Source organism: Bidens hawaiensis, unplaced genomic scaffold (genome assembly GCF_021521415.1).
Source record: "Bidens hawaiensis isolate Kalapana, Puna unplaced genomic scaffold, B.hawaiensis_p1.1 tig00019354_1, whole genome shotgun sequence".
In the NCBI taxonomy this organism is placed as follows: Eukaryota; Viridiplantae; Streptophyta; class Magnoliopsida; order Asterales; family Asteraceae; genus Bidens; species Bidens hawaiensis.
Window position 1 is genome coordinate 177,503 of NW_027492940.1, and position 18,208 is coordinate 195,710.

General features: G+C 35.6%; 1 protein-coding gene and 2 pseudogenes across 4 annotated transcripts in view; 1 reads left to right on the forward strand and 2 right to left on the reverse strand.

Annotated features, from left to right (window-relative positions):
• Positions 1-6,200, forward strand: part of LOC143558203 (hypothetical protein At1g04090-like) — a 171,244-nt gene extending 165,044 nt beyond the window's left edge. For both annotated transcript variants that reach the window (XM_077047086.1, XM_077047087.1), the window contains exons 2-3: positions 3,670-3,780; positions 4,577-6,200. In XM_077047086.1, the coding sequence (XP_076903201.1) occupies positions 3,678-3,780; positions 4,577-6,150 (1,677 nt within the window). In that variant the 5' untranslated portion in view covers positions 3,670-3,677 and the 3' untranslated portion in view covers positions 6,151-6,200. The remainder of the gene's footprint in view (positions 1-3,669; positions 3,781-4,576) is intronic.
• A 4,923-nt stretch (positions 6,201-11,123) lies between these two features.
• On the reverse strand, positions 11,124-14,508 carry LOC143558194 (alcohol dehydrogenase class-3-like; annotated as a pseudogene). Its single transcript, XR_013139691.1, has 8 exons — positions 14,467-14,508; positions 13,187-13,233; positions 12,756-13,081; positions 12,582-12,672; positions 12,004-12,092; positions 11,755-11,912; positions 11,514-11,675; positions 11,124-11,350 (listed from the first exon to the last, which is right to left on the reverse strand). The product of XR_013139691.1 is annotated as an alcohol dehydrogenase class-3-like (transcript).
• A 4-nt stretch (positions 14,509-14,512) lies between these two features.
• LOC143558204 (alcohol dehydrogenase class-3-like) lies at positions 14,513-17,988 on the reverse strand (annotated as a pseudogene). The gene is made up of 9 exons (XR_013139695.1): positions 17,952-17,988; positions 17,740-17,876; positions 16,460-16,506; positions 16,029-16,354; positions 15,855-15,945; positions 15,277-15,365; positions 15,028-15,185; positions 14,787-14,948; positions 14,513-14,623 (listed from the first exon to the last, which is right to left on the reverse strand). The product of XR_013139695.1 is annotated as an alcohol dehydrogenase class-3-like (transcript).
• Positions 17,989-18,208: the final 220 nt, after the last annotated feature.

The following is an 18,208-nucleotide window of genomic DNA, read 5'->3' on the forward strand; positions in this document are numbered from 1 at the left end:
GGTTTGGTTTAGGGTATTCTAGGTTTTTATTACTCGTTGTGCTAGGTTGATTAATAGCATTATTTTTATATACCACTTTTAGGCACATCAGCGCCATAGGGACAGTTACTTGCCCCATGGTCAGTATGTTTGTAGTGTGCCCACTACAGATCATATATGTAAGGATCCAGGTACATGTGTATTTTAGTCTGAGTATCTAATACTACCTTGTATGAATACGTTTTAGAGGATTTGAAACAAACCTCATATCAATACTTTTCTGACTCTTTAAATCTAAATAAATATCCATAACTTTAAAAGATTATATACTTTGTACAAATGTATAAGTATTTACACAAAAAGGTTGAGCGTATTCATCTTTTGATGAGTTTTCCAATTAACAATTTCTCTATATTTGATGAACGATTAACTCAGACATATAGTTCGAGAATAAAATTTTAATAATTTATTTAGATCGAATGATCTAGCTTCAGAACTTTAGTCCGATTTATAACTTTAAACCTTGATAAAATATTTCTTTTGATATAAAAGTCATTTTTATTCAAAATGATTACTTTAGTTCGTATGAAGTTTGATGTGGCATGCTTTGCCCTAATATGTTTGAACACTCTCATCAAGCTTTCTAGGAAAGTAAACCCCCCCCCCGGTTGATTGGGGTTTATACGAATTAATTTACTTAGACAAGAAACTCGACTACCAGTATTGTCACCTTTCCAATCATTACATGCCCGTCACGCTTTTCTGTTTAATTATTTATAACTGTCTTTTATATATAAAGAAAATTTAATGTTATCGAGAATAGTCTAAGTGTATTTGTTGATCGTGATAGCGGACGCATGAGGTTGTCTTTTGCAGTGTTATCAAGAATAATCGAAGTTTATTTGTTGATTGTTCAAAAGATAAGAAAAAAAACTATATAATAATAAATCTTAAATATATATAAATGACACCTCCATATTTTCTCTCTAGCTACCAGATTGCGCTATTTGTAAATGGTGGTTTCTCATGCTTTTGACCCGAATTCACGGGTATGGGTCTCACTAAACCTATATAGTCATTAATCGGGTTATAACATCTTATTATATTAAAAATTAATCTCATCAAATATTTGATATGAAAATCCTTTAAAAAAGGGATATACTAAAAATCAATATCCAATTTTAAAAAAAATATATTATTTATAATTATGAAACAATTTTATAGTAAAAAAATAAGCGGGTCATGGGTTACATCAAACCCAGATAGCTTTTAAACGGGTTATAATATCTCATTTATTTATGAAACCCTTTCATCATCAAACACTAAGTATATTATTAATTTCCTTACAATAAATAATATCAAGATACAAAAAAATATATAAATTTTAGAAACATAAAATGTAAAAACAAACCTTTTAATCAAACCCTAATTTAATTTCTCAATATGAATTTAGTTACATTAGCGATTCTTTTTTTTTAAGTTTAACTTAAATGAAAAGTTTCGCAAAGTAATATCCAAATTATAACAAATGTTGATAAACAAATAAATATAAAAATTAAGCAGATAATTCATTTAGCGTTTTATTAAAAAATGAACATAACCCAACACAAATTAATCGAAATAGATTTAATTATATTATTAACTTCTTATAATAAATAAACTAAAATCTAAAAAAATACATTATCCGTATTAAGTAAAAGTGAAGTTTGGCGTCACATAACTTGATCTCCTGATTTCTCTGGATTCGTATTTATGATTTGTATTTGACAATAGTAATTGTAAGTGTTTGGTAGTGAGTTGGTTGGTATGGTTGTTTTTAACTTTCCAAGTAACGCACGCAAGTTCGAATCCTTTTAGAATCTGTTTATATTCTTCAATACCTCATGTTCATGTCCCAAGCGCCAACTTTCCTATTTTGTTCCACTAATTTTTTTTCCTCTTTTTTTTTATATGTTGATTTTTGAACTTCTGTTCATTTCTTTGGTGGCCTCCGCAATTATGAGAACTAACCGAATTCACGTATTAACGTCTATGACTAATAACGTTGGGGATTTTCCAATGCTTTTTTGTTGTTTTATATTGTTTTAGTTCTACTATCGTATCGAACATAACGAAGACCAGCCGAATTCGTGTGGAGTCACTGCCTTAACACTCAGGCTTTGCCAATGCCGAGTTATACTGACCAATACCACTCCGTTGGTCCAACTCAATTTTTATATATCTTTTGTTTTAGTTCCGATACTGTAACAAATGTAACCGATACTGACCAAATTTGTGTCGACTTGCCGCCATAACGCTCAGGTGTTACCAATGCATGGATTTTACTAACACCTAAGTTTCAACGCTCGGGTTTAACCAATGTTAGGGCTTTACAGACCGAATAGACGTCGTGACGTATACTTTGTTTTTTATTAATTATGTTAAGTATATTTATTTTAAGGTTTAGTTTCCGTGCCGTAAAGAGTGTAGCGAATACCGACCGAATTTGCGATAACTCGCCACTACAACGTCCGACTTTTACCTACTAAATTCACTGCGCAACGTGCAGGTGAATAACCAGTTAAATTATATTTTCAATATAAAATTGGCCTCAGACACAACCATGCATGGCAAAAAAAAAAACATTTTGTGACTATGGTATTATTATATAGACTAAATGAGAACTTTGGTGACGTAATAGTATTATTGGTCAATTTGACGGCATGAGATGGGCCAAGTAGTTTTTTATTGTTTTATATTTGATAAAGAAATTGTTATTCGCGTCAACTCACCCCCGCAACGCTCGGGTTTTATTAACACCCCGGTTTTATCGACCTTTTGTGTTTTAGTTGCAGTAGCGTAACAAACGTAAGTGAAATCAACAAAATTTGTGTCAACTCACCGCCGTAGCCCCCAGGACTGAAAACGCTAGGGTTTCACAGACTCACCACCGCAACACTCGGTACCTACAACACTTGGGTTTTACCAACACTTGGATATTACATACCCTTTTGTTTTAGTTTCGGTACCGTAACAAATGTAACCGAAACTGACCAAATTCGCATCGACGAATGCCCAGGACCGACAAAGCTCCTGTTTTACTAGTGCCTGGGTTTTACCGACCTATCGTCGTCGTAACGTACATGACGAAAACTGACAGAACATTGATTTTTTTTAATGTTTTAGTTCTGGTACTGTAACGAATGTGTTGGAAACTGACTGAATTTGCTTAGACTCGCCTCCTCAACTTGCGAAATTGATAACGATTGGTTTTACCAACACTCAAGTTTTACCGATGTCGTGTAAATGAAACGAACCAAATTCGTATCGACTTTCCATATCAACGCTTAGAACCGACAACATTTGAGTTTTGCCACTGCCTGTGTTTTACCGGCCTGCCCCGGTTAAATTTCTAGTTTACAAAATTAAAAACGAAAAATTTAACAATCATGTAATACTATTAAAATATTTATAAGTCCGTTCCATATAATTTGGTTTTGGTTTAAAAATCAATTCATAGATGCCGACAAGACAAGTTTGGCGTTGGATTATTTATCTTCGTCATAATCAAATTCAATCACACCTGTCGGGACAAAACGGAGAATCCAATCATAGCTTCTATAATAATATTATTTTTCTTATTCTTATTATGTCTGAAAGCTGTGGCAGATCGTATTAACAATTTGATTGGTGGGAGAAGAAGGAGCAGAGGAAGAGAGATGTCTGTCTGTGGATGCTTGTCTTGGAGCAGACTTAACGATGCCGTTGTTCCCGTGATCGAATCTTTCTCACTTCCTTCTCCCATCCCTCAATGGCCTCCGGGTAGTATACTCCTTCATCAGATCAGATCAGATCTACCTTTCAATTCCTAACTTAATCACTCTTTCATTTCATTATTAGTATACATAAATATATATGTTATTGTGATTTATGTCAGTTAATAGTAAATTGTCCACTTTCACCTTTCATCTAGATTTTTAAACTTACTGCACTGGGAAGTTTGTTTATGTTCGTTTATTTTAATAAACAAACGAGCATGAACAAAAGAGTTTTCTCCTTTAATTAAATGAACGAAGCATGTGCTCTTATATGCCCGTTTGTGTTCATTTATTTACGTTTTATGCGTTTTCTGGATTTTTGGATGAATCGTGTATTTAATGTATTATATTTATTCGTTTGTGTTCATTTATTTTCGTTTACGCTTGTTCAAATATGTTCGTTTATGCTTGTTCAATTATGTTTGTTAAGTGTTCGCTTAGTTTTTTAACAAACGAACACGAACATGTTTATTTTTTAAACGAATATTTGTTCAAAGTTAGAAGATTTGATTAATATTCTCATAGCACATGAATATTTGGTTCAAGATTTTATTTCTTTTTAAACGAACACGAAAACAAATATATGCTCGATTAACTGTTCGTGTTCATTTACTGGTCTACGTTTAGGGATGTCTTCTAGATTTGATTACCATTCTCATAACACATGAACATTTTGTTAGGTTTTCTTTGTAATTATCCTCGTTATATTCCCGTATATAGTTGATCAACAATACATAATGCTGGTTAAAGACATGCAATGTTTGACTTTCATTGACCTGGATACATTGTAAGATTTTCAGGTCACGGATTCGGGAGCGGGACAATCAACTTAGGTGAATTAGAAGTGCGTGAAATCAACAAATTCGAGTTCATTTGGGGAAGCGATATTAAGAACAGAAGAAAAGGTGTCAACTTTTTCAAGCCCGTAGACATACCCGTCGGGTTCTTCTGCCTTGGTCACTACTGTCAACCCGACCGCACCCCGTTACATGGGTTTGTACTTGTGGCCCGAGAACTAACCCGGCCCGAACCACCCGCTCTTCTCAAACCCATAGATTACTCATTAATCTGGTGCCCTGATAACTGGACCGAAGAAAACGTTCATGGGCATGGTTACTTCTGGTTACCCACGGCTCCGGACGGTTACAAAGCGTTGGGCTTCATTGTCACGAACAAGCCCGCAAAGCCCAGTTTGGATGACATCAGATGCGTACGCGAGGACCTCACAGAGGTATGCGAACCGCAACGTATCATACTGAGCACACATTCCAAAGCATCCAACTCTCCATTTAACGTTTGGAAAATCCGACCGCGTAACCGAGGCGTTCATGAGAAAGGCGTTTCGGTTGGTACGTTTTTCTGCAGTTGCATTTGGAGCCCTGGTGAAGATATAAACATGTCATGTTTAAAAAACTTAAACCCAAGTTTAAACTTGATGCCGAATCTTAATCAGGCTCACGCTCTCGTTAAATATTACGGGCCGAGAATGTATTTCCATCCGGATGAGGTTTACTTACCGTCTTCTGTATCGTGGTTCTTTGAAAACGGGGCTTTATTGTATAAAAAAGGCGAGCTGGAAGGTCAACAGATTGACCCAACGGGTTCAAATTTACCTAAAGGCGGGTGCAACGATGGCGAATATTGGATAGATTTGCCTAAAGATCATTCAACCGAAAAGAAAATAAAAAAAGGGAATTTAGAAAGTGCAAAAGTTTATGTTCATGTAAAACCCGCTTTAGGTGGAGCGTTTACCGATATTCAGGTGTGGGTTTTCTGCCCCTTTAACGGGCCAGGCTGTTTGAAGATCGGGCTGATGAATTACCAGCTAAGTAGAGTCGGGCAGCATGTTGGCGATTGGGAACATGTGACTCTTAGAATAAGTAACTTTACGGGTGAGTTGTGGAGCGTTTATTTATCGCAGCATAGTGCAGGTGTGTGGGTGGACCCCGCCGAGTTGGAGTTTGTTGAAGGGAATAAAACAATTGTTTACGCGTCAAGAAACGGGCACGCGAATTACCCGCATCCAGGTGACGTGCTTCAAGGGTCGGGAAGTCTGAGGATTGGTATTAGGAATACTGTTGCGTTTAGTGATTATTATTTCGATTCAAGTCAAAGTTATGAGATTGTAGCGACGGAGTATCTTGGAGACGGGGTTGTAAACGAGCCGTGTTGGTTGCAGTATATGAGAAAGTGGGGCCCGACGACTGTTCATGACTCACGGGCTGAGATGACTAGAACCTTGAACCGTTTGCCTGAATCTATTCGGTATACCGCAAAAATTGTGTTTGATAAGTTACCAAATGAACTGTATGGTGAGGACGGGCCAACCGGGCCCAAGGAGAAAAGCAGCTGGTTCGGTGATGAAAAATGTTAGGTTTGTGTTCTGCCCGATCGTTTTCAAATGCGTGAATTTACTGGTGTACCCTCGAACGTAATCACTCGAAAGTATAGAGAAACGATTATAAGATTTATAGGCTTGTGCATATATTACAGTGTGTTCGATATTTATAAACGATATTGTGCCTTTCGGTTGTATTTTTGCTGTTGCTTATGTATGCTTTGTGCTTTATTTAGTGAAAGACTGCTGCAGGTGATTCTTTGAGTATAAAGTATTGATGTTCATTATTTTCTTCAACAACTAAAAGATGGAAATCTTACAAGATCATTTAAAACTTTTAATTCATTATCACGAACAAGAGTTCAAACACCACAATTCATACATAACACTCTTTTATAATAACATATACTATAATATCAGTTGACCTGTTGAACCAATATACAAATACTTGTATGCGAGTTCAGAGGTAGGCTATCATCATGAAATCAATAAACAAACCGATTTTCTTCAAATATTTCAAAGTCAACCATACAGGGGGACTATATACAGCCTGATTCGAGACTAGAACACGAAGAGACAGACATTGTCCAACTTCAGGTTTCTGATAATAATAATGGCAGCTACAGTTTCTTGTTTAAGATGGTTCATAGTGAGCACAAGAGCAGGTTGTAATGTTCTAGAATTACAAAGCAAGCAAGAAACAAACTTTAGCTACAAATTGCAAAAATAAAAAATTAATTTGTCATGAATGGGATTCGAACCCATGCCCTTTCGGACCAGTACCTGAAACTTGCGCCTTAGACCAACTCGGCCATCTTGACTTTGTGCTATAGTTTTGACAAAAAATAGTTATATAAATAACCAAATTTATGTAGTTTTTATAATCTAGCTTCCTCCAATATTTATGAAAAAGTGAGGGTTTTTTTTGTAAATAAAATCTCTCTCTTCTGAAATAGAATTGGAGTTCGCATTATAAATTAATAATATTTGAAGTAAATAACCAAAACAAATAGGGAAACCATTTGTATTTTTAGGTGGCTTTCTTAATTGTTTGTAAAAGTAGTTAACTCGCAACAATGTATTGTGAGCTTTAAGCAGGAAAAGTAAACTCGCAATGGGGCGCAACGATCTTATAGGGAACAAAGCTCTTAACATCGCATGGAAGGGTAGCGAGTTTTGATAAATCATACTTGCATCTTATCTTTTGGCACTAAATAAGTAATCAACGGAACAACTTTTAGAACTAAGGGGGTGTTTGGGATTCCTTATTTCATCTCCTTATGACTTATATAAGTCATAACTTATAAGTTACGAGGTTATAAGTTATGACATACACAGTCACAAAATTTAACTTTCTCAAGTACCTTATAACTTATAAAGTTATAAGTCATAAGGATATAAAATAAGCAATTTCAAACACCCCCTAAATGTTTTATATGGATGAATAGCTGGGTATCGAGGACTTTAACTGCTTTAAAGGTTTTTGTGAAACAATTTTACTTGATAACTATTAAAAAATAATAAACTTTCGTTTTTTTTTTCTTTTTTTAGTTTATTTAAGTGTAACCAAAATCCATTATTTATTTCAAATAAGTTCACCAACATTTGCTATTTTGTTTCAGATTTCAAGGGATATCAGAAATGTCGTCTGTCTTTGGTGACAACGGTTTAGCTATTATGTATTATTTTGTTGAATCAGAAGCCAACTTTCTGACTAATTTTCATGTCAAGTTGCAGCCAATTATTCCGCTCCAACATACAAGTTTTATGAATCTTCTACGAGAGTTTTCTGAAGTTGGTCCGTAAACGTATGCCAACACGGAAGATTCGTCGTTTCCACAACATAATGTTGGAAGTAATTTCAGACTCCAAGTCACAAGTCGGTGAACTTGAGGACCAATATTGATAAGTAGGTCATAGTTGGTTATGCTTCCTAATCACAACATGCTTCCTAATTGTTATGTAATTATAATAGGTAATGTCTTGGCTAACAAGTTAGGTTAGTCTATATAAACCAAGTCATGGTTAGACATTATAGAACGTGTGAGATGTAACCGAGTTAGGGTTCATCTATAAGAGACACACCAAATGTAACTGAGTTAGGGTTCATCTAGATGCAACCAAGTTCATCAAAAGTCTTCATCAAAAGTCAAACCGAGTTAGGGTTTGAGAGTTTGTAATCAGTTTTTTGAGTTATATTTTCTGATTAATATAAACGAGAGTTAGTCGTTTACTTTGGTGTTTGATTATCGATCCAGGACTTGAATTGGTATCAGAGCCAGGTTCAAGAAATCGATAAAGAGGGTTTGGTAAAGTTGGATCGAAATTGTTTGGTGTTTGATCGGATTGCTAGTATTTACTAGTGGCGGGTAGCGAGTAGGTTGTTCGAGCGGCAACAACTCGGAAGCAAGTTGGTTTCCGATCAAGGCTGTTCAAGAAGAATAACGAGTGTTTGGCGACGAGTTAGCGACATCGGAAAAGTAAGTTCCGGCAACGGCAGCGTCTACGGGCGGTGGTAGTTGATAGTGACCAAATTTAGATGGTCAATCTCCCAAGATAGTTAATCCGTTGAGTGGATCAAGCTCCAAAGAAATAAGAGAAAGAACAAGACATTTTACTTCATAATTTTCTTCTTCCATTCAATAAATCAAAGAGGCCTTATATAGGCTTACAATGCAACAATAAAAGGAAAACATGGCATAGCGGAATTGTAATTAACTACCAACTACATGCATTACTTAATACTACTAAACATGGGTGTGCTAAATGATTAAAATGAAAATGACAAAACATGCATGCAGCTAAACGAAACATGGGTATGTGATGGAAGTGGGATTGGGACGTATCAGTAGGTCAGGCGGACTTACAGCAGCGTTCTTCTCTGCCCAGCAGTTCAATCCAGGTGGAGTACAGTTTTACGATTAAAAAGGAGAAAAAGAAGAAAGTAGGTTTCCGATCGTAAGTTTTGTTGAAGTTGGGTTCTGCAAATGCATGCTACGAAAAAGTGGTTTTAAGAAAGAAAAAGTATTTTTTGATTTTGCTGTGCACACAAGGAATTCAAAAGAAAATATAGTTTTGTGTTTTAATTTATTTGGTAATTTCGAACAAGTTCTGGTTCGTAGAGGAAAGGTGACAGGTTGCGATCGAGCAAGTTTCGCGACAAGGTTCCGGATAGAGATTGAGCAGGATTTCACGTATGGGCTTTTGGTGAAGTTTGCTCGAGAATCGTTTTTTGTGTTCGATCAAAGTTGTGATCGAAGAACAAGTTTAATCTATCAAGTTGTGATCGGAAACTTGGGTTGGACAAGTGGGTTCTTTTTAGAGTTTGTTTGCTATACGGGTTGAACGAGTTATGTTTTGACCAAGGATTTGAAAGATGTGCTCGTGTTTTGATTTGGGAACCTAAGAAGATCAGGAAGATTGATGTTCGCTCGATTAGATGACAAGAATCGCAACCAAAGGAGTGGATATACGAGTTCATACGACCGAGTGAATGGCCGGGAACAGGGTCACGAAAGTCGAGTTCAGGAGAGCCGAAAGAACATAGTTATGGATCAAGAGAAGTTCCGAAGAAGTCAAGACCAAGATGGTTGTGAAAGCTGAGAAGATCAAGATCGTGGGTCAAATCACACAGGGCAAAAGAGATATGCTCGGAGTTGAAAAACCACATATTTCGAGTCAAAAATTAGAGGGTGATAGTTGGAAGTAATTTTAGACTCCAAGTCACAAGTCGGTGAATTCGAGGGACCAATATTGACAAGTAGGTCATAGTTGGTTATGTTTCCCAATCACAACATGTTTCCTAATTGTTATATAATTATAATAGGTAATGTCTTAGCTAACAAGTTAGGTTAGTCTATATAAACCAAGTCATGGTTAGACATGTGAGATGCAACCAAGTTAGGGTTCATCTATAAGAGACACACCAACTGTAACCGAGTTAGGGTTCATCTAGATGCAACTAAGTTAGGGTTTATCAAAAGTCATACCGAGTTAGGGTTTGAGAGTTTGTAATCAGTTTTTTGAGTTAGATTTTCTGATTAATATAAACGAGAGTTATTCGTTTACTTTAGTGTTTGATTATCGATCCGGGACTGGACATAATGATATACGTCACGAAGATGATATGTTTATCATGATAACAATGGCTTTGATAACTATGAAGATTGTAGATCGAAAGATACTCAAGATACCAAAGATGAATGAAGAAGAGGTAATACCCACCCCGTCAGCGGAACTATGTGTTATCAAGGATCCTATAACGTGCCGATGGATGTTGGTTACAAAAAATGCTTTTGGATTTAAAGCTCTTAAAAACAAGTTTCCTGCAAACAAGTGTTTTGGATTTAAAACAATATAAATAGATGCAAAAAATGGTTTTGGATTTATAGCTTCACATGCAAGAGTATAAATAGATACAGAAGCTATAAAAGAAGCTTAACATCATGTAAGAATCTTTAAAAGATAGAGGAATCTGATTTGGATGGGATAGGTCTTAAAGTCGTTGCCCTCTTGTGTGATGTATGTTAAGAGTTTTGTCAGATCCCCCCCCCCCCCCCCCCCCCCCCCCCGTGAGTTTACTTTTCCTACTTAAAGCTCGCAACCCATTGTTGGAGTTAACTACTTTTAACCCATTGTTGCGAGTTAACTACTTTTACAAACAGCAACCCGCCCACTGTTGCGAGTTAACTACTTTTACAAACAATTAAGAAAGCCACATACAAATATAATGCTTTCCTTGTACCACCTTACGAATTTTTTGTATTTCTACAAACAATTAAGAAAGCCACCTAGAAATACAAATGGTTTCCTATACCACCTAGAAAGGTAGAAATACAAAAAATTTGTAATAGTTCAAGTGGGTAATAAAAACCGATCTTTTATCAACAACTTTGGTCTTCTAGCCAGAGTTTTTCTTTTTTTCTTTTTCACTATTGTATATTTATTTTAACTTCAAACAAAGCCCGCAAAGACATAATTATTGAAACCTAAAGTTTTAGTTTAACATAATCCGAAAATATATTATTATTGAAACCTAACCATTTAAAAACTAGATATTCAAGCATCGCTTTTATTTTCGACTTCAAACTCGCTAAACACTGCCCCGAGTCTAACCGGGCTTGTTTCAAACCTTAAGCACGCAGCACAGACAATCCCCTCCATGCAACAATTCAAAAGCCTTGTTGATCTCCTCAAGTGTCAATTTGTGTGTTATGTACTCATCAATCTTGATTTCCTTCAAGTTGTCAAACATATGATAATGTGAGTCAATTAGCATATGTTATTATCTCACATGGGTCAAATAAGTCAAATAAAACCGGGTTTACCTTTTTTAAATGTCAATTAGGATACGCTATTATCTCAAATGGGTCAAACAAGTCAAATAAACCCGGGTTTACCTTTTTTAAATATTTATCAACAAGCTGAGGCACTTGCAAACGGCTCTTAAAACCACCAAAAGCCGTGCCTTTCCAAACACGTCCAGTAACCAACTGAAATGGGCGAGTTGCTATCTCTTGGCCAGATTCTGCAACACCCACGATAACTGATGTTCCCCACCCCTGTGTTTTATAAAACTTTTTTAGTTTATACACATGTTAATAATAAAACTTTGAAACAAGAATTTGCAAAACAACTTACCTTGTGACAGCACTCCAATGCAGCCCGCATTAGAGAAACATTGCCAATACACTCAAAACTGTAATCAACACCGCCATCTGTCATGTCAACAAGAACTTGTTGTATTGGTTTCTCGTGCTCTTTTGAATTCACAAACTCCGTCACACCAAAGTTTTTCGCTGCAAATTTTAATTGATAAAAGAATTAACATATAAATATGAATAAATGTATATGTACATGTATATTTATATACACATAATTCTAGCTTACCTTGTTCAAGTTTTCGGTTGTCAATATCTATCCCAATTATTCGCGAAGCACCAGCTGCTTTTGCACCCTCTGCCACCTGTCAGTTCATACTCAAAAATTTTATATTGTTTTGAGAGAAACAATGTTTAGAGGTGCACAAAAGAACTGGGTCAGAACCCAAACCCGGTTTCCAACGTGTTTTGAGAGAAACCGGTCTCAACCCGACCCTAACCGTAGAATTGAAATCGGTTTGTAACCGTAGAATCGAAACTAGGTCTGACTTTCTATGACAAAAACCAACCTGTTTTCCACCCGAACCGCTTTCAAAACCGGGTAACACTTTCTCTGACCCAAACTGACCTAACCCGCTTAAAACCGGTCAAACCTGACTATTTGCCCCTCAAAAACCGGGATGGAACCCGTGCTAGTTTCACCCAAGCCCGGGCTTGATTTTCTTTGACCAAAATCAACCCGGTTTCAACCCAAACCGCTTTCACCCAGAACCAGGTTTGATTTTCTTTGACCCAAAAATCCAACATGTGCACATCTAACAATCCTGAAATTCATACAGCAATAATAGATAAATCTTATTATGTTACAAACTTATCGCAAGACCAATAGTCCTAAGACCAAAAACAACAACACTTGAACCCGCTTCGACTTTTGCTGTGTTCCAAACTGCACCGAGGCCTAAAATGAAAGCCAATGCCAAAAGCAAATGGTCAACAGTCAACCAGAAAAGAACATGTGCGGTGACGTAAATAACAACTTACCAGTCGGAATACCGTAACCAAGAAGGCACACTTTCTCTAAAGGAGCTTTGGGGTCAATCTTTGCAACACTTACATCATGCACAACAGTGTATTGACTAAAAGTAGAAGTACCCATGAAATGATATATTGGAGCTCCTTTCACCGAAAACCGACTCTTACGGTCACTCATCATCACACCGGCTCCAGTAGCTCCCCTTATTTTTCCACATAGGTTGGTCTTCCCTGATTTGCAGAACTTGCATTCCTTGCATTCGGCTTGGTAACACGGTATGACATGATCACCGGGCTGAACTTCTGTCACACCTTCACCAACACTTTCTACAATCCTGTCATTTTAACATTAGATCAAACTGATCACCGTTAATTTGGGCCTTTTCGATAAAGTAAAAAAAGATAAAAATAAAAATAAGTGTGAAGACATAGTTACGTACCCAGCGGCTTCATGACCAAGGATACATGGAAAGAGGCCCTCGGGATCCTGCAGCAGAGATACATAATTTGTTAGCCGAGTTTATTATCTAGCTACTTAATGTTACTATTTGGTTTATCATTATATTTAATTAAGTTTGTTTGTATATTAGGATGCTATTGACGTTTTATCTTTATCTTCAGTTGGTTAGTTTTATCGCATTTTCATACACAGGGATATGTTTTTCGGTTATTCAATACATAAAATATATTATTCACCAACAGCAGTTTGTTCTTCGTTTTACTTCACACAAAAGTTAGCAGGTCAACGCAAGATATAGTCAAATGATGATAACATTGATCTTGATTAAAGAAACGTTACATGTCTTGCATTTCAAAAACTAATTCAAGCTCAAGCATAAACATACAATTTCTCATCAAAATTATGAAGTTCTAAGGGGGTGTAAACGAGCTGAGCTGAGCCCAATCTCGGCTCGTCTTAACTTAAGAAGACTCGAGCTCGGCTCGTTTAGAGTTGTATTTCTAAAGCTCGAGCTCGGTCATGAGTCGTTTGTTAAGCTTGAAGCTTGAGGCTGCTCAGCTCGTTTATTATTTATTAATTATTTGATTACATTATTTTTATATTTTTATATTATTTACACATATTTATTGGGTTAGTATCATTTCAGAACTTCAAAAAAGTTAATAACTTCTAGGAACTCATAACAACCAAACATTTTTTTGATTTTTTTCATCTATTAGCATTGTTTGATACTAGTTTTACTATATTTTATATATAAATTTTTAATTACATATATAAATCACAAGTTTATATATGTGTAAAATTTATGTAATAGCGAACTTACATATATGAATTTTTTTTAAATATGTGTAAAAGCTAATTTTCATAATTGTAATCGTAAATATAGATATAAAAAGTTATAAAACTAAAATCAAATAACATTAATATACAAAATTTTTTATAAAAAACGTTAGTTATTAAGAGTTCCTTCAAGTTCTTAAATAATTTAAGAGTTCTGTAATTATAATTGTATAATTTTTTTATTATTTTTATTGTATATAATAATAGTTATTATATGAATATATATTAAACATAAGTTACATAAATAAAAGCTCGTTTAGGCTCGCAAGGCAGTACGAGCTTGAGTTTGTTTATCAAAAGAGCCTTAATAAAAGCTCTAGCTCGCTCGTTTAAGTTTCATCTAGCGTATGAGTATAATCATTAGCTTAAAGGGCTAAATGAACAATACTGATGATTGATGACAGTAACAACCATATATACCTTGCCACTCCATGCGTAAGCATCAGTATGACAAAGCGGGCTTGTTTCAAACCTTAAGCACGCAGCACAGACAATCCCCTCCATGCAACAATTCAAAAGCCTTGTTGATCTCCTCAAGTGTCAATTTGTGTGTTATGTACTCATCAATCTTGATTTCCTTCAAGTTGTCAAACATATGATAATGTGAGTCAATTAGCATATGTTATTATCTCACATGGGTCAAACAAGTCAAATAAAACCGGGTTTACCTTTTTTAAATGTCAATTAGGATACGCTATTATCTCAAATGGGTCAAACAAGTCAAATAAACCCGGGTTTACCTTTTTTAAATATTTATCAACAAGCTGAGGCACTTGCAAACGGCTCTTAAAACCACCAAAAGCCGTGCCTTTCCAAACACGTCCAGTAACCAACTGAAATGGGCGAGTTGCTATCTCTTGGCCAGATTCTGCAACACCCACGATAACTGATGTTCCCCACCCCTGTGTTTTATAAAACTTTTTTAGTTTATACACATGTTAATAATAAAACTTTGAAACAAGAATTTGCAAAACAACTTACCTTGTGACAGCACTCCAATGCAGCCCGCATTAGAGAAACATTGCCAATACACTCAAAACTGTAATCAACACCGCCATCTGTCATGTCAACAAGAACTTGTTGTATTGGTTTCTCGTGCTCTTTTGAATTCACAAACTCCGTCACACCAAAGTTTTTCGCTGCAAATTTTAATTGATAAAAGAATTAACATATAAATATGAATAAATGTATATGTACATGTATATTTATATACACATAATTCTAGCTTACCTTGTTCAAGTTTTCGGTTGTCAATATCTATCCCAATTATTCGCGAAGCACCAGCTGCTTTTGCACCCTCTGCCACCTGTCAGTTCATACTCAAAAATTTTATATTGTTTTGAGAGAAACAATGTTTAGAGGTGCACAAAAGAACTGGGTCAGAACCCAAACCCGGTTTCCAACGTGTTTTGAGAGAAACCGGTCTCAACCCGACCCTAACCGTAGAATTGAAATCGGTTTGTAACCGTAGAATCGAAACTAGGTCTGACTTTCTATGACAAAAACCAACCTGTTTTCCACCCGAACCGCTTTCAAAACCGGGTAACACTTTCTCTGACCCAAACTGACCTAACCCGCTTAAAACCGGTCAAACCTGACTATTTGCCCCTCAAAAACCGGGATGGAACCCGTGCTAGTTTCACCCAAGCCCGGGCTTGATTTTCTTTGACCAAAATCAACCCGGTTTCAACCCAAACCGCTTTCACCCAGAACCAGGTTTGATTTTCTTTGACCCAAAAATCCAACATGTGCACATCTAACAATCCTGAAATTCATACAGCAATAATAGATAAATCTTATTATGTTACAAACTTATCGCAAGACCAATAGTCCTAAGACCAAAAACAACAACACTTGAACCCGCTTCGACTTTTGCTGTGTTCCAAACTGCACCGAGGCCTAAAATGAAAGCCAATGCCAAAAGCAAATGGTCAACAGTCAACCAGAAAAGAACATGTGCGGTGACGTAAATAACAACTTACCAGTCGGAATACCGTAACCAAGAAGGCACACTTTCTCTAAAGGAGCTTTGGGGTCAATCTTTGCAACACTTACATTATGCACAACAGTGTATTGACTAAAAGTAGAAGTACCCATGAAATGATATATTGGAGCTCCTTTCACCGAAAACCGACTCTTACGGTCACTCATCATCACACCGGCTCCAGTAGCTCCCCTTATTTTTCCACATAGGTTGGTCTTCCCTGATTTGCAGAACTTGCATTCCTTGCATTCGGCTTGGTAACACGGTATGACATGATCACCGGGCTGAACTTCTGTCACACCTTCACCAACACTTTCTACAATCCTGTCATTTTAACATTAGATCAAACTGATCACCGTTAATTTGGGCCTTTTCGATAAAGTAAAAAAAGATAAAAATAAAAATAAGTGTGAAGACATAGTTACGTACCCAGCGGCTTCATGACCAAGGATACATGGAAAGAGGCCCTCGGGATCCTGCAGCAGAGATACATAATTTGTTAGCCGAGTTTATTATCTAGCTACTTAATGTTACTATTTGGTTTATCATTATATTTAATTAAGTTTGTTTGTATATTAGGATGCTATTGACGTTTTATCTTTATCTTCAGTTGGTTAGTTTTATCGCATTTTCATACACAGGGATATGTTTTTCGGTTATTCAATACATAAAATATATTATTCACCAACAGCAGTTTGTTCTTCGTTTTACTTCACACAAAAGTTAGCAGGTCAACGCAAGATATAGTCAAATGATGATAACATTGATCTTGATTAAAGAAACGTTACATGTCTTGCATTTCAAAAACTAATTCAAGCTCAAGCATAAACATACAATTTCTCATCAAAATTATGAAGTTCTAAGGGGGTGTAAACGAGCTGAGCTGAGCCCAATCTCGGCTCGTCTTAACTTAAGAAGACTCGAGCTCGGCTCGTTTAGAGTTGTATTTCTAAAGCTCGAGCTCGGTCATGAGTCGTTTGTTAAGCTTGAAGCTTGAGGCTGCTCAGCTCGTTTATTATTTATTAATTATTTGATTACATTATTTTTATATTTTTATATTATTTACACATATTTATTGGGTTAGTATCATTTCAGAACTTCAAAAAAGTTAATAACTTCTAGGAACTCATAACAACCAAACATTTTTTTGATTTTTTTCATCTATTAGCATTGTTTGATACTAGTTTTACTATATTTTATATATAAATTTTTAATTACATATATAAATCACAAGTTTATATATGTGTAAAATTTATGTAATAGCGAACTTACATATATGAATTTTTTTTAAATATGTGTAAAAGCTAATTTTCATAATTGTAATCGTAAATATAGATATAAAAAGTTATAAAACTACAATCAAATAACATTAATATACAAAATTTTTTATAAAAAACGTTAGTTATTAAGAGTTCCTTCAAGTTCTTAAATAATTTAAGAGTTCTGTAATTATAATTGTATAATTTTTTTATTATTTTTATTGTATATAATAATAGTTATTATATGAATATATATTAAACATAAGTTACATAAATAAAAGCTCGTTTAGGCTCGCAAGGCAGTACGAGCTTGAGTTTGTTTATCAAAAGAGCCTTAATAAAAGCTCTAGCTCGCTCGTTTAAGTTTCATCTAGCGTATGAGTATAATCATTAGCTTAAAGGGCTAAATGAACAATACTGATGATTGATGACAGTAACAACCATATATACCTTGCCACTCCATGCGTAAGCATCAGTATGACAAAGCGCGGTAAACAGTATCTGAACTCGAACTTCACCAGCTTGAGGCGGCGCCACCTCCACATCTTCGATAACTAGCGCCTTGTTAGCCTCATATGCCACAGCAGCTACATCATAAATCACAAAGACAAGTTTTTAAGAAATTACTAACGTAACAAATCATTTAAGAACTTGCATAGTACCTTTGCAGGTGGTGATCTTCCCTTGAGTAGCCATGGCCGATCGACGTACAATAATTAGGCGGTGGATTGGAGATAGAGGATATGATTAATATGAAGCGGCAAATGCGTCACCAAAAGCCACGTATATTTAAGATTATTGACCTCGGTTTAAATTTAAAACTTGCACATGCAATTTTCATTTTGTTTCAAAATTAAGATAACATTATTATTATTATACTTTAATATATGATAGTTAACTTTATTTATTCGGGAGACAA